Consider the following 13,384-nt stretch of genomic DNA (forward strand, 5'->3'; position numbering starts at 1 on the left):
AGGGCCGCCCCCAGCCCCGCGCCCAGGGCCAGGGAAGCGCCGGGCAGCAGCCACCGGCCCCGCAGCATGGTCCGTGCGCTTGGGCCGCAGGAGCGGCCGACGCTTAAACGGGCCGTGGCTTGGCAGGAAGACAGGGCCCGCAGGAGCGGGAGCATCGCCGCTTTAAGGGCGAGAGGGCGCCGCGGGGCCGCCGCCACCCCCCCGGGACCCGGCGGCGGCGGCGACAGAAGCGTCTGCGACACCGGTGTGCAAAGAAACCATTTTATTAGGACAAAGGAGAGAACAGCATTAAACGAGGGGCCCCGACAGAGGGGCTCGAAGGAGAAAGTACAAAAATACTTTCGGGGATGGGACACGACGGCGACCTCCCGGGGACGGCCCGCCCCGGCCGCCCACCCGCGGGTACCGCTCTCCCAGCCCCGCAGCATCCGCAGTCGCAGCGTTACCTTTGCAGGTTTTTTTTAATGTCTTCGAGAAAAGCCACCGCTCCCCCCTCCCCCGGCCGGCCCCGCGGAGCGAGGCAGCGGCGGGGTGGGCGAAGGCAAAGCCAAACCGTGGTGCCGAAGGGGAGGTGGGGAGGGAGAGGGGGTAGCTGATAGCACAGAGCCACAGCTCACTGCTGCTCCTCGGTCGCTTGGTTCCCCCCCAGCCACCATCGCAGAGAGCGTTTAGAAATAGTGTAGTCATCACCTGTAGCAGCATTACCTCCAAGCTCAACACGGCCGGTCACATCACCGAGAGATGTTTGCGCAAAGCCACCCCTTTAGTTAAAGGAAGCATTATAAAAATAGTGTTTAAAAAGAAGCATAAAACAAAGAGTGTTAGAGTGATAAAGTGTTCTCTATACCCTGTTCTGGCAATTCCTTCCAAACAAGGTAAGGAAAAAAAAAAGTGTTACTTGTTCCTCTCTTTTGGTGAAAGGGCATTTTAGAAGAGTGCTCCAAACAGCTAAAACAAAGTCACTGACACTCATTAAGGGAAAACAGCCTCTGCTTTCCCACACTTCCCCAAAGCAACTTCTGGCCTTCATTCTGCTCACTGCCAAAGCATGAAGAAATGTAGGTCACAGAATTCAAACTCCAAATCAGTGTTCTGAGTGGCCACCATCGACTTGATCTCTAGTATCCTGTTGCTTCTACCTCTACCTCACTGGAAAAGCCACAAGGTTTCCTCAATCCTGAGTTACAGCAAGGTGCAGGTAGAACAGACCTCTTCCTCCCAGGGAAGGCTCATCTCTCCCCACATCCAGCACAGTGTCCCATTTTTCCCTCCCAGTTGAAGATAGGTCCCCCTTCCCCTGCCTGGCAGTAGTCCTGCCTGTGAGGAATGTGTTGGAAGAGCTATTTAAACATCCTCTGTTTAGGCCCCTATGAAACAAGGGGTGCCCAAGGCACCCCAGACTAACACCTCCCAACTCAAAGACCTGCCACTTCAGCCAACCTCACTGGTCCTGCAGCAGATTAGGATTGAAAGAAATCAGAGGTGGAAAGGTTTCAAGGGTGGAGCAGTTGTTACTTGGCCACACAAGCAAGGAACCACTAGTTAAATAACATCTGACCTCAACAACAACAAAAATAATCACCAAAAGCCTTTGAAGAATGAAGCCAAGGAAACTCATGAGGAGATTCAAAAGTTGGCAACAAGACTTTTTCTCCCCTCAGAAAATCTGGTTTGCTCTTAAAGAAAGAAGAAAAATCTTAGAATAAAGAAATGGATGTCCCAAGTCATTGAAAAGTGCAACAACTCCTTTCCACAGCCCTTTTCAACAGCATAAGTCCTACCACACAGGAGGTGCTAAGGAGGAATATAAAACAGCTTTTCATGTAGGAAGCAGCTTGCCTAGGTGTATCGAAGTTGTTACAAGTTCTCCCCAAAGAAGGACTCAATCAGTTTAGCAGCCATAGTCTGGATAAGCTAGAGAATTTATCCCAGAGAACCTTCCCAGCAGCAAAGCTCTCATTGCATCCCATTAAACCACTGCAGACTCCTTTTAAAAGCATTTCCTGTCACACCCTAAAGAGAAGCAAGATGGCATAATGTAAACCCTTCAGCACTTCGGAAGGGAAAAGGCAGCACGACACCCATACGCAGACAGCCACCTGCACTGCTACTCGATTAGCCACCTCCCCGCTGTCTTCCTCGAGCATTTGTAACACTACAGACCAGCACCTCACTCAGAGCTGGGCAACTCCACTGCAGGTCAACCTCACTACCCAAACACTACTCTGAAAACAAGCAGAAGTTCATCTACAAGTAATGCTTAAATCCCAATTTGCCTGCTGCCTCCTCAGGCTATTTTAAGGAGGCTTCTAGCTATTCAGAGCAGGAACCCTCATGGATGCTCCTGTTAAGCAGTGAGAAAATACAGCATAAGGGAACCCTGCATTTGCCAGGGGGACCCAAAATGAACAGCCCAGGTATTCAGGGAGGTTGTACATGGAATGTGAGAGAGCTACAACAGTATTTAGAGCAGTTCTGAGGCAGAAGTGTTTGGAGGAGGTCCAATTCTGCCTAAGTGTTTGACCCTCCGGTTCTACATTTGTGCCTACCAGCTAGCCATTTGGCCACACGAGGTCTGACTACTGGCCTCTCTAGTGCAGGGTGCCCAAGAGCTCAGGCCATGACACTACCTGGAATAGCTCAGTGATACAAGGCAGGAAGAACATCCATCCAGTAGTTAGAGCAGACAGGATGCTTCATCACACAGCTGTCCTGGTCTATCAGTTCCATATTTCTTTGAGGAAAACTCTACCCTCTAGAAAGGATTGCAGCAGAGAGGGATACCATTAGCCACAGGTATTAATTACAGATTGTTTTAAGTCTTCAGTTGCTCTTGCTCCACCACAGCAGCAACACCTGGCTGCACCAGTGTTACTCAAGCATCTTCTGAAGAGGCAGAGATTGCTTGGGATTGCCAATAAGAACATAGGTACATGCATCAACCTGTCCTCCAGTCTCCCCACACACCTTTGTGAGAATTACAGTAGCGTGTAAAGAACCAGCCTTTAGTGAAGGAAATAAGCTGAAGGCTGACCACATCCCTCCTGCTAGGGCGATTCTAGGCCATCAGCAGCTTAAGCAGATCTTACAAAGACGACTGACCTTTAACAAATCGATACCCATAAATACCGAAAACTGCAGTGTCAAAGAGCTATGCAGAGGTGAGCCAGCACAGCACAGAAAGAAAGGGAAAAGCATGCTGGATTAGTGTTCACTCAAGAGCTTCTGCACCACCCAAGCACCTGGCTGCTGGCAGTTTCTCCCTCTGAGGATTAAGGTTTCTGATCAGCTTGACGCTGCCAGCACGTTAGCAGTTCTCTCCGTAGTTTGTCTTAGCTGATGTTCAACCTGAGCCTGCTCCACTGTATTTGAAGTGCAGCAGTTTCCCTCTCAGGAGGGACAAGTGTCTAACTCAGAAATGTGACTCCAACAAGACTGGTACACAGAAAAGTGGATCAGCCCCAGCAGTCAGCTAATGACAAATGCTTGTATGCCCACTGGATGACACCAGAAAAGGACTCTTACTTGGAGGTCAGACCTGTACCATGTCTCTTCCTGGCAAGAAGTACGATGAGACAATATCAAGGTTACTATGACCAGAGCTTCTGCAGGGTAATATTATGCAGGCCACTGAGGCAGAAAACCCCAGTGCCATGCCTGTATAAGCCCCTAAATACGGCTGTCTTCATTGCAGGTGACTAGATGCCCATTTCTTGTATTTCAGAATCCTGACTGTAGCTGGATATGCTCCAGTTCAGAGCAAGGAAAGCAGCGTGAGGCCTCCCTGCAGCAACAAGCTCCTGCTCTAAGGCTGTGCATAATAAGGCTTGACTTCAAACTGCACTTCACTCATTGATTAAAACCACCACAGTCTTGCTTTCAAGGACACCTTGTTGATAAGGCGATTCTGGATTCAGGCAGTTGCAGTGCACAAAGCCACCAGCTGTAATCGTCTCCTCCCATCTCAGCTTCTCAAGGTCTCTTTCCCAGGCAAAGGGGTCCAAACTGCCAGATGTCAGATGACAATCCCCAGAAACTGATGCAGTCTTCTTTGCACACCCCAGGGATGGCCAAGTGCAGACACAGGGGAGGAGAATCCAGAAGCTACTTGAATGGCAGGATGCGTGACTTCATCACAATACATTCTATTCACAGGAGGAAGATCCTTCTATACTCACCCACCAAAATCCACTGGACTGCAGCTTGTCCCTTGCCCATTAGAAGTTACTCCAAGTGTTACTTCCATCATACAGGACTCCATTCCTTCAGGGATATGCAGACAGATTGTTTCTTTCTCCCCAAACTTAAGTCATTAAAAAAAGATACAAAGAACTGCTTTTGGCAGCACAGAGGCATTTGAGACTTGAAAGAATCTGGAGTGCAGGACCCAAGTAGATGGGGAAGTAATCAGTCCTTGACCTAATAAATAGAGTAGAAGGAAGTCTTCAAGGTGGCCAGTAGCCCAAACACGAAACCTGAAGTCCTGCAGAGACCGCTAGGAGCTTTAACGCACCACACTGCATGGGGGCATCTCCTGGGATCCACTGCCATACAGTTTCTCTGACATCTTTTGTTAGGCTCGTGGACTATTTGGAATCTTGAAGTTCCTTTGCCTTCTTCAAAATCAGATGAACGTCAGAGATAGGATAATCCTGTGTCAAAGAAACAAAGTGACACAGGTGACTACCTAGGGTTTCTTGTACACACTGTTTCACTTAAGCAGGGCAAACCTTGACAACAGTATTCTTGGCCTATTATAACATTCGGCCGTATTCAGTTACTCCCTTAACAGCTCACAGTTTCCTGTTTTGTAACTGATCGAGCCTCAATACCCTTCAAGAGAGTTGGTTTGTTTTTTTTTTTTTTAATTTGTCCTCCAAGGGTACAGTAAGCTGGCCTGCTACAAGGGCTACCTTCATGCCAGAAAGCCTTATCAAAGCCAGTATCTTGCACAGCCCAAAGCAGGAACTGGCAGAATCAGATATTTCCTACTGTGCAGTGCAGGTGTTCTCAACCACGGGCTCTCACAGATCTCAGAACTAAAGAAAAGCCTCCAGCCACTAAATTTAATACTGTTACACAGAGTTTCACATCTTTGCTGGAAAATATTGATTTTTTTTTTTTTTCCCCCCAAACCAAGAGACATTAAAAGTCTCTAGTCTATGACAATTTCTCTGTAGGCCAGAATGGGTACACAAGCAAAAGGTGGCTTTACTTTAATCACAATGCTGGGCTCCAGACAGCAGCACTGTGCCCCACCAACAGAAGATCAGAGAAAGAATATTACTCTCTGAAATAGGGCCCACTGCTACTGTAGCACTAAAAAGGGGGAGGAAGGAGAAGAGATCCATACAGAGCTAGGATGACAAAACAGAAAGTGTACAGCCACTTTCTACACGTGGAAGTGAAAACCTGGTTAGCAGCACAGAGAGCAGAGACACCACCACCAAGGAAGTTAAAGCAGTCATTTGTCATGAGTTCAGTTTCCCAGTGGGTGGTAGGGACCACAGCATGCAGAGATTCATACTTCCAGTAATGAGCATGCTGCAAGATCCACCTTAAGATTTTTCTGCATGCAACCATCAGAAATCTGGTACTTCTCTTCAGCCAGGCATACCCCTACTATCATCCTCTCTCACAGTACTATTTCAAGACTCCTCAAATTACTCCCTATGCCAACTATATTTAATCCTTACCTGCAGCAGCCTCATGTTCAGAGTGAAGTCTCCTTCCAGCAACTGATCCCGGATTAGTCTGAAAGATGGAAATTATTCCAACTACTTTTGACTCTTTACAGAGGAGCTTTAAAAACAGACTACACTGTGCCCTTATAGAGGCTTTTGAAAATGCTTTTGTTACCACTATAACAAGTGACTAACCTATTCACCAGATGCCTTGACACATGCCTACAGAAGACTCGTGGATCCACGGATTTAGATAAAGGATGGAAAGAAAAGAGCAGGAAGACTACCTCTGTACTTACGTCAACATGGCACAACAGACGAGCAGAAGAAAATCAAACCGCTTATCATCAGCAAAGAGGGAGTCCCAGATACGGATGACATCTGGCAGCAGGAACTCTTGGGACAAGAGCAGCGTCAGCCAGCGGAAGGCAAAGAACTGGGGTTTGATGTTCTGTTCTTGCTGTCAGACATGCACCAGGCAAAGAATGAATACGTGCTTTCGGCCAGTTCCCTACAAGAGATGCACCCCATGTTTCCATCCCCATCTCTACCCTGATATTGCTCTAAGCTGCCAACTCATACTGCAACATCAGCAAACCCACTGCCTCCTTTGAAGACTCTCACATTCAAGCTAGACTGGGAGAGATTTTAAATGCAGCCATGCTCCATGCCTACAAGCCAGAAAATGCTCCTCTGTCCACAACATGGAGTAAAGGACACTTTTTTTCCTAAAAGCACTATTTGTGTTAGTTCCGTTAAACTTGCCAAGTAATTTTAATGTTCCCATTTGAATAACATTTTATCTGCAAAGCCACAGCCCTCCCCCTCTAGCAGAGGCACTGTTTTGTCAGGATTTCCTCTCCTTTCCAGAAGCCCTGTACTTATCAAAAGGTTTACTATTCACAAAAAGAAACAAAGATGGAACAGAGTTCGCACTGATGGTCGGTAAAACATACTGTAAGCGCTCCTAGCCTGAAGCTTTCTTGTTTTCTGCTGTTAAATCCAAGGGACCATAAGTTTAATCAAGGTCAAACGAGTTCAGGATCCTGATGATATTCTTAAGGACCAGCTGCTACATGGCCAAGACCATTTCCTGCCAGCCAAACTGTAAGCAGTCTATTTTCTCCCCACTGCATCAGCCACCAGCCAACACCGTGGGTCATGTCACTGTGCTGACAAACCATCTTTTGGATTATAAAAGAAATATATCCTGATTTTTCCAAACACAGAAAAAATCTCAGTGTGATTTGGTGAAGGCTGGAGTAACAAGAACAGCTTTCCCTTCCAAATTCTCCTTGGACTTTTAAACCAAACAGACTTTTGTTTTCAACAAAAGCTGCTTTCTGCACGTTCTACAAAACTCACACCAACCCAAGGCACTCAGAGACCCCTGGATGACGGAGAATGATAGAATTAGGTGGGTGGGATGGTCCAGCCTGCTGGATTTCACTTTACTTCTAGAATGATCTCCATGCAGTTTAAGTTAGCGCTGTCAGGGCAACCAGTGGCAACAGAAGTGTGTGCATGGAGTGGGGGCTGTTTTTTTTTTTGTTCTTAAGGACAGACACACAATTCCTGTAACCTCAAATTCCAAGAAACTCTACAGTGAAACTCATGTTTTGCCTGATCACTAGAAGAGAGCAAAGACTCCAGCTCCTAACTAAGCCACAACCCAGGTGACCAGGGATTGTGGCCAAGTCACTTCGGACTCACAGCTGGCAGCTTTGCAACAGCTATTGTTTGCTTTCACAGTCAGGCAGGAGGAAAGCCTTGCTGTGTCAGCTCGCTCTAGGCTTACTCCAAGGAGAGGTCATTTCAGCTCATAGATAAAAGAGCCTCTATGCCCCATAGGCAAAGCCCTTCATACACTCTCTCAACCTTTCTATTAAAGCACAGTAACAGTTTAACAAAATTGGTTGACATTTAAATGCACTATTAAGCTCCACTCCTTGCATTCCAACCGAGACTCAGAGAAACACCTAGCTCCTCACCAATTTCAAATACAGCTCCACATCCTTTTCCTTCAGGGTGGAATAGACCTTCTCCATTTTGTAGGTGATACCACACTGAGAATCATCCAGGCTCTTAATGAAGTTGTCCCGAATTTCAGCCATTAGATTGGTAAAGCAGAAAAATGTGTCTGCTTCAGCATGTTCTGAAAAAAAAAAAAAAAATTAAAAATGGTGGGGGAATAGAGGAAGCATGACTGACAGAGGCACACAGACTTAGAACTGGTTTTGCTCCATAATTTGGTTGCTGTACTGGATTCAAGTAGCAGATCCCACAATATCTTGGCTTCCCTGGTCTGGGACAAAACTAGACCCCTTTTTTTTTTTTTTTTTTAAACTAGAAATATCTACAGAGCCACTGCAGATACAGCCCCTGTGTGCAACACGAGGTCTTCATGACATCAGGTCACAAACAAGTTATCTATGCCCAAGAACATCATCTGCTCTCCCTGCCATCAGCACACACCCTCGGAGCTCCTGTGAAGTAGAAGCAATAAGCAAAGTACTCCCATTCCATTCTTTTCTTACCAGGTTATATATAGTACGAGCAAACGAGAGCTTCTAAAAGGATTTCAAGTTTCACAAAGTGCAACTTAGATCCATGCAAAACAAACAAAACCCCCTCAAAAATCTTCACTTCCCATGTCCTCACCACCCAGAGCCCACTCAGTTTCTATCAATTTGCTATGGTCCCCAAAACTCCTCATCTCTTGCTGTATTTGCTTTTTGGCCCTGATCAGTCAAAAGACAGTTGTTTGAAGAGAGTCTCATTCCCAAAACAGTTCATTATGCAGAGAGCATGCAATATGACAGCCATTACTGAGCGGCCAAAAGAGTCTCTCACCTTTCCATTCACTGTTGGGATCTGTAGCAAAGGTGTAGTAAAGAGGCCCCACGATTTCATTCATCCCCTGAACATACGCTATCCCAGGGTTCAGCTTGGCATAGATGAACAAGATTCGCTCCACCACTTCCCAGTGAGCTTCACAGCCATTAGGCAGAACTTCGTACTCGCTCAGAGAATTAGGAGTTGTTTTAAGAGGGGAGCTCACCTGAAGAGCAAGGCAAGACTAGGGCTGATTCAGGATAACCAACTGGCACAGATAGTTTTGTACACGTGACAAGCTTGGCTTTTAAATACACATAGCCCCCCAAAAGATTTGGACAGCTTACACCAAGCAGGCATGTGTTCACATAAACCAAGGCAAGCAACTTAGTAAGCACAAAGGCACTGAAGTCCTAGTGCTGGCTATCCCTGAAGAGCAAAGCAGTCTGTGCAGCAACAGACAGTTCCCCTGAATCATTGCACCACCTGATCCCATGCAGTAAGAAACCACAGCAGTTCCACTTCTTTGTTAGTGGTATGAGGAAAAGGATAGATCTGTTATGGTAGCAAACCACCTTCCGCAACAGCATGTGGTGCTTGTACTGTAACGCTCATGAAGGAGGAAAGAGAGAACACACATTTCAGCAGATACCCAGCTCTTTTCCTAACTGCAGGTTTATAAGATCCAGTTGTGGAAGACTGCCTAAATTCAACTTCAATAAATTAACCCTTCAGTGTTTTGTTCCCGTATGGAAAGGCACATGTCAAGCATAAAATACTCACATCTTCCTGCAACTCCAACTTCCACCAGAAGTCAGGAAAAAATAATCCTTAAAATTAAATACACCTATAATTCCCTACTAACTGTCAGGCACGTCAACTGGTTCTACAAAGGTGTCTAGCCACCAGAATGCAAAGTATCTGCTGCGATATTTGCTTAATTCCACTGCACAAGCAGAAAGTGAAACAGAAAAAAGCCCAAGAAACAGCCTTCCCCTTATCAGCTAAGACGCCTTGCCCCCCAGACAGCCCCCACCTAGATCTCACATTTGTAACCCCGCTGCGGTTTCGCGCCACTGTCTGTGACTTGAGTGTGGTCTGCTCCACCCGCTTGCGCAGCGTCTCAAACTCATTTTGAGGGTCCAGAATTAAAAGGCAGGGGTAGTCCGTTGGGCGCTGGAAGAATGCCATGTCAGGGTACAGCCTCCTAGGATGGATACAGAAGGAAATCAGGCATAAGAAGAAGGAAGTACATGCCCCATGTTGAATGGGAGGCTCAGTTTAATATTAAACTTTGTTTTCAAAGTACAATGTGTTAACCAAACCCCTCGGTTTCATTATGCCTCACACACCTGACATCTTTGTCTATCTGGAGAAGCACTTCGTTATCCTTGAAGTAAGTATTCCATCGACTGTCTGGGTTTGGATTGAGGGGCTAAAGAAATAAACAACAGAAACAGAACAAGCATGTTTCACATGTATCAAAATCCTCAGTAAACATACACCAATCTAACATTTCTTCTGTCCCTCTGTCATCTAGTACCAGCACACTCCTAGCACATCAGGTTTAATCTTTTTCTCTCACTAGCTACGTTTACTGTTGTTTCTTCACACAGTATGCAGGAAGTAGATCAGAGTTTGTGAAACAAGTGAGCATGCAGGTTCACTTAGAGAGGCAGAAGCCAACATTTCCAATGCCTCTTCACCTGCCTCTTAATAACTTTGTTCCCAAATCAGGTATCTTGTCCTGTGTCAATAAGATTCCTGATTGCAGCTCCAACCTGTACAACAGAGATGGTCTCTGTACTTAGAGTAAGAGTTACCCACTCACAGAGTACTTAGGCATTGTGGTTATTAGTTACAAATACCCTCCTCTATCTTAACTCTGAGAAGGCTGATTAAGCACCACCATTGTGCCTAGGAAAAAGGAAACACATACTACTACAAACAACCTATCCTGTATCTGACCAGTTTTCCAATATGACAAACTTAACTACCTCTCCACACACACACTTTCCTCTCTCCACATCAAGATCCATGCAAAGTTAACAACTAACCGAGAGAAGAAAAAAACAAAACAAACAAAAAAACAAAACAGAAAAAGCAATGTTCCAAGAGATCCAAAGATCACTGTAACCTGCCAACGTGCGCGTGGAGTTTTACAAACACACTAGTTTTACAGCACCAAAGCCTCCAGAGATCACAGCAGCACAGATAACTATGCTAGCAGAGAAGTTAACGTTCAAGACCAGTCATGGAAGCAGCTGTATCATTTTACAGTCTCTTCTGATCAGTTACTTCATTCCCTCCCCCAACACACACACTCTTAACAGCGCTTTCAGAGAAGGGAAAAGCCAAGGGATGCAGGAAATAGTGAATTTAAAAAAAAAAAAAAAAGCCAGTAGCACAACTAGAAATAAATGGAGTCTCCTGCCTTCCATGCCACTGTCCAACTTGACTCTCCTGCCTCTTCTATATCCTCTGTTCCAATTAGCCCGCTCCAAGTCCACTCAGGGACCTGACTTCCTACCACAGTGTCTCTTTGCTAGAGGTACCTCTTCTGAGCCTCTCCCTTTCCCCCTTTCCCTAGAAGACCCATAGCCTGGGCAGCTAGCCCCAAAGGAGGGGAGAAGGGAAAGAAAAGAGCTCTGTTCAGAACTACTGGTGCTTTCCTAATAATTCACAGTGAAGGCTAGTAAGACAGAAGTGCCAGGCTGTACCTCCTGCTAGCAGGGAAAAACAGTTGAGAACAGAGCCAAGAGCAGTCCAGGGGTCCAGACTCCAGAACAACAGTTTATAGCTCTGGGGAATTTTCTGCAACACAAAGGCTTAAGAGCACTTACGTGATCTTCTAAGGTCACGTCTTCCCTTGAAACGCCCAGGTTGGCTTTGGCGATCCCAGGCTGGATAATCATTTCCTTTAGGAACTGGGAATACAGATCCCTTAAAGGAAGAAAAGGGGAATTTGCAATGAAGCAGAAGATTAAGTCAACGTAAGAACCCAGACTGACTTCAAATAGATCTCTCTGTACCACCCTGCTCAGCCATAAGGCATTTGATTTTCTCTTCAGCTGAGTTTAGCTGAAGAGGTCAATCCCCCAGACAGTCTACAGAACAGTGCATTCCACACAAGAACAATTCATTTTATGAAGGTACTTAATTATTTAAGGAACTGTTCTCCTTCTCCACAGATATCATTAGAAATAAAGAGGCAAGTACCAATGTTCTCACCTCTGTTTCTTCAGCAAAGAGCTCCATAAGGATTTCTCTAAAGGGAGGTAGTTCAGGAGTATCTGCACAGAAGACAGATGCACACAAATTAGCATTTGGAGAATGGGCTGATATACCTGTAAGATGAGCAAACCAAACACAGTGGCTAGAACTGACTCTTTGAAAATACTGGGAGCTTTCTCCAGAAAGCCTAGTACTTTGCCAAGTGACAGTCAGGAGTATTTTGGGGACTGGTTTTCAACATAGACCTATTTGCAGGATTGATCAATAGTTAACCTGACCAAAATGCACTCCTAGCTTAATACTGAGGGCTGCTCTCATGCAAAGAGCAGACAGCCACTTTCTATCATCCAACGCGATGGCTGTCCTGTGTCAGTAAATGTTCCTGCAACTGTGCCAGTGCTGATCTCCACAAATTACTGATGATTTTGAGTGGCTTTTAAGCTCTGGATTTTTACTGTTTACAATTTTAAGTGCCCCAAAATAGCGTGTACCTAAGCAACCCAAAGCATCACTCACAAGAAACAAAAGCAGCCCAAGCAAAACCCACCTTCCAGCACAGGCAGCGCAGCCCACCATCAAAGGGAATTCCTGTGGAATATCGGGCAGAGAAATAACTACGTTAGCCCCAGTCTCCTCACCGCGGTTTGCTAACGTCACCACACAAACAGGCAAGGCAGCACTTTTCCTCCCCAGGGGGCAAGAAGTTTTCACAGGAACGCTATAGGGGTTACACCCGGTGCCAAACTTGCCGGTGCCTCCCACGGGGGGAAGGTACCTGCGGCAGGCCTTGGAAGCAGAAAGCTGGGGACCGTGCAGGCGATGGACAGGGCACAGCTGAAGCAACGAAACCCACAACCATCTCGGAGAGCGGCGGCGGGGGGGGAAGAAAGGTTTGCCTGTAAGTTTGCGGCTGTGCTCAAAGGCCGGGTGGGGACCGCTGCGGCCTGATGGAGCTTGGGCTTGAAAACGCACCCGCCGGCCTCGGGTTTCCAACACCCGCCGCCCCACAACAGCTCTAGGCGGGGAGCACTTGCGGGAGCTGAGGCGGCCTTCAGCCCTCGGACGCCCTGGGGCCTGACAGCCCGCCTCTGCGCCTTCAGGCGCCCCGAGCCCCGCGGGGGGCAGCGCCAGGGGCCGAGGGCCGTGCCCTGCGCCCTCCTCGCCCAGGCCGGGTCCGGTCCCCACACCTCCCCGGGGCGGCTCACCGCTGAAGCAGAGGTCGCGGAGCTTGGTCAGAGCCACCGTGGGTTCGCCGAGCACCTCCTGGAAATCCGCGATCCTGAGGGGAACGGAGCCGCGACCGTCACAACATTGGTTACCGGCACCCCCCGACCCCAGAAAGCCCTACACCCACTCCCCCTCCTCGCCCCCGCAGGGGAAAGGGCCCCAACACCGACCTGCTCTGGTGCAACCGCGACATGGCGGCCCCCGCGCCCCTTCCCCGCGCGCCGCATAAACGCTCCGACTGGAAACCCTGCCCGCGGGGGGAGTGGGCGGGGTTCGTATAGCCCCCGCCCACCCCCAGACAGTGGCTCCGCCCCCCTCCGATAGGGGCGGGGCGATGAGCCCCGTCGCTGCCCGCCGCTTTTCTCACCCCGGGCCGGTCCCGGAGCACCGACCTGCTGCGGGGG

At 47.7% G+C, this 13,384-nt stretch overlaps 1 protein-coding gene across 3 annotated transcripts; it reads right to left on the reverse strand.

The window, feature by feature from the left end:
* Nucleotides 1-3,008: 3,008 nt before the first annotated feature.
* On the reverse strand, nucleotides 3,009-13,235 carry TBC1D13 (TBC1 domain family, member 13). 3 transcript variants are annotated; one of them, XM_010570961.1, is made up of 12 exons: nucleotides 13,151-13,235; nucleotides 12,959-13,032; nucleotides 12,301-12,341; nucleotides 11,751-11,812; nucleotides 11,363-11,462; nucleotides 9,872-9,954; nucleotides 9,567-9,726; nucleotides 8,538-8,745; nucleotides 7,676-7,839; nucleotides 5,984-6,144; nucleotides 5,697-5,754; nucleotides 3,009-4,652 (listed from the first exon to the last, which is right to left on the reverse strand). In XM_010570961.1, exons 1-12 carry the CDS (start codon nucleotides 13,171-13,173, stop codon nucleotides 4,587-4,589), a joined length of 1,200 nt encoding a protein of 399 aa, XP_010569263.1. In that variant the 5' UTR covers nucleotides 13,174-13,235; the 3' UTR covers nucleotides 3,009-4,586. The 3 variants fall into 3 exon arrangements, with proteins under 3 accessions (XP_010569263.1, XP_010569262.1, XP_010569264.1); XM_010570960.1 differs by having other exon boundaries at nucleotides 11,751-11,866; XM_010570962.1 differs by lacking the exons at nucleotides 12,959-13,032; nucleotides 13,151-13,235 and adding an exon at nucleotides 12,726-12,861 and having other exon boundaries at nucleotides 11,751-11,866.
* Between the last annotated feature and the right edge of the window lie 149 nt (nucleotides 13,236-13,384).

This window comes from Haliaeetus leucocephalus, unplaced genomic scaffold, assembly GCF_000737465.1.
Source record: "Haliaeetus leucocephalus isolate CR32 unplaced genomic scaffold, Haliaeetus_leucocephalus-4.0 Scaffold306, whole genome shotgun sequence".
NCBI classification, from domain to species: Eukaryota; Metazoa; Chordata; class Aves; order Accipitriformes; family Accipitridae; genus Haliaeetus; species Haliaeetus leucocephalus.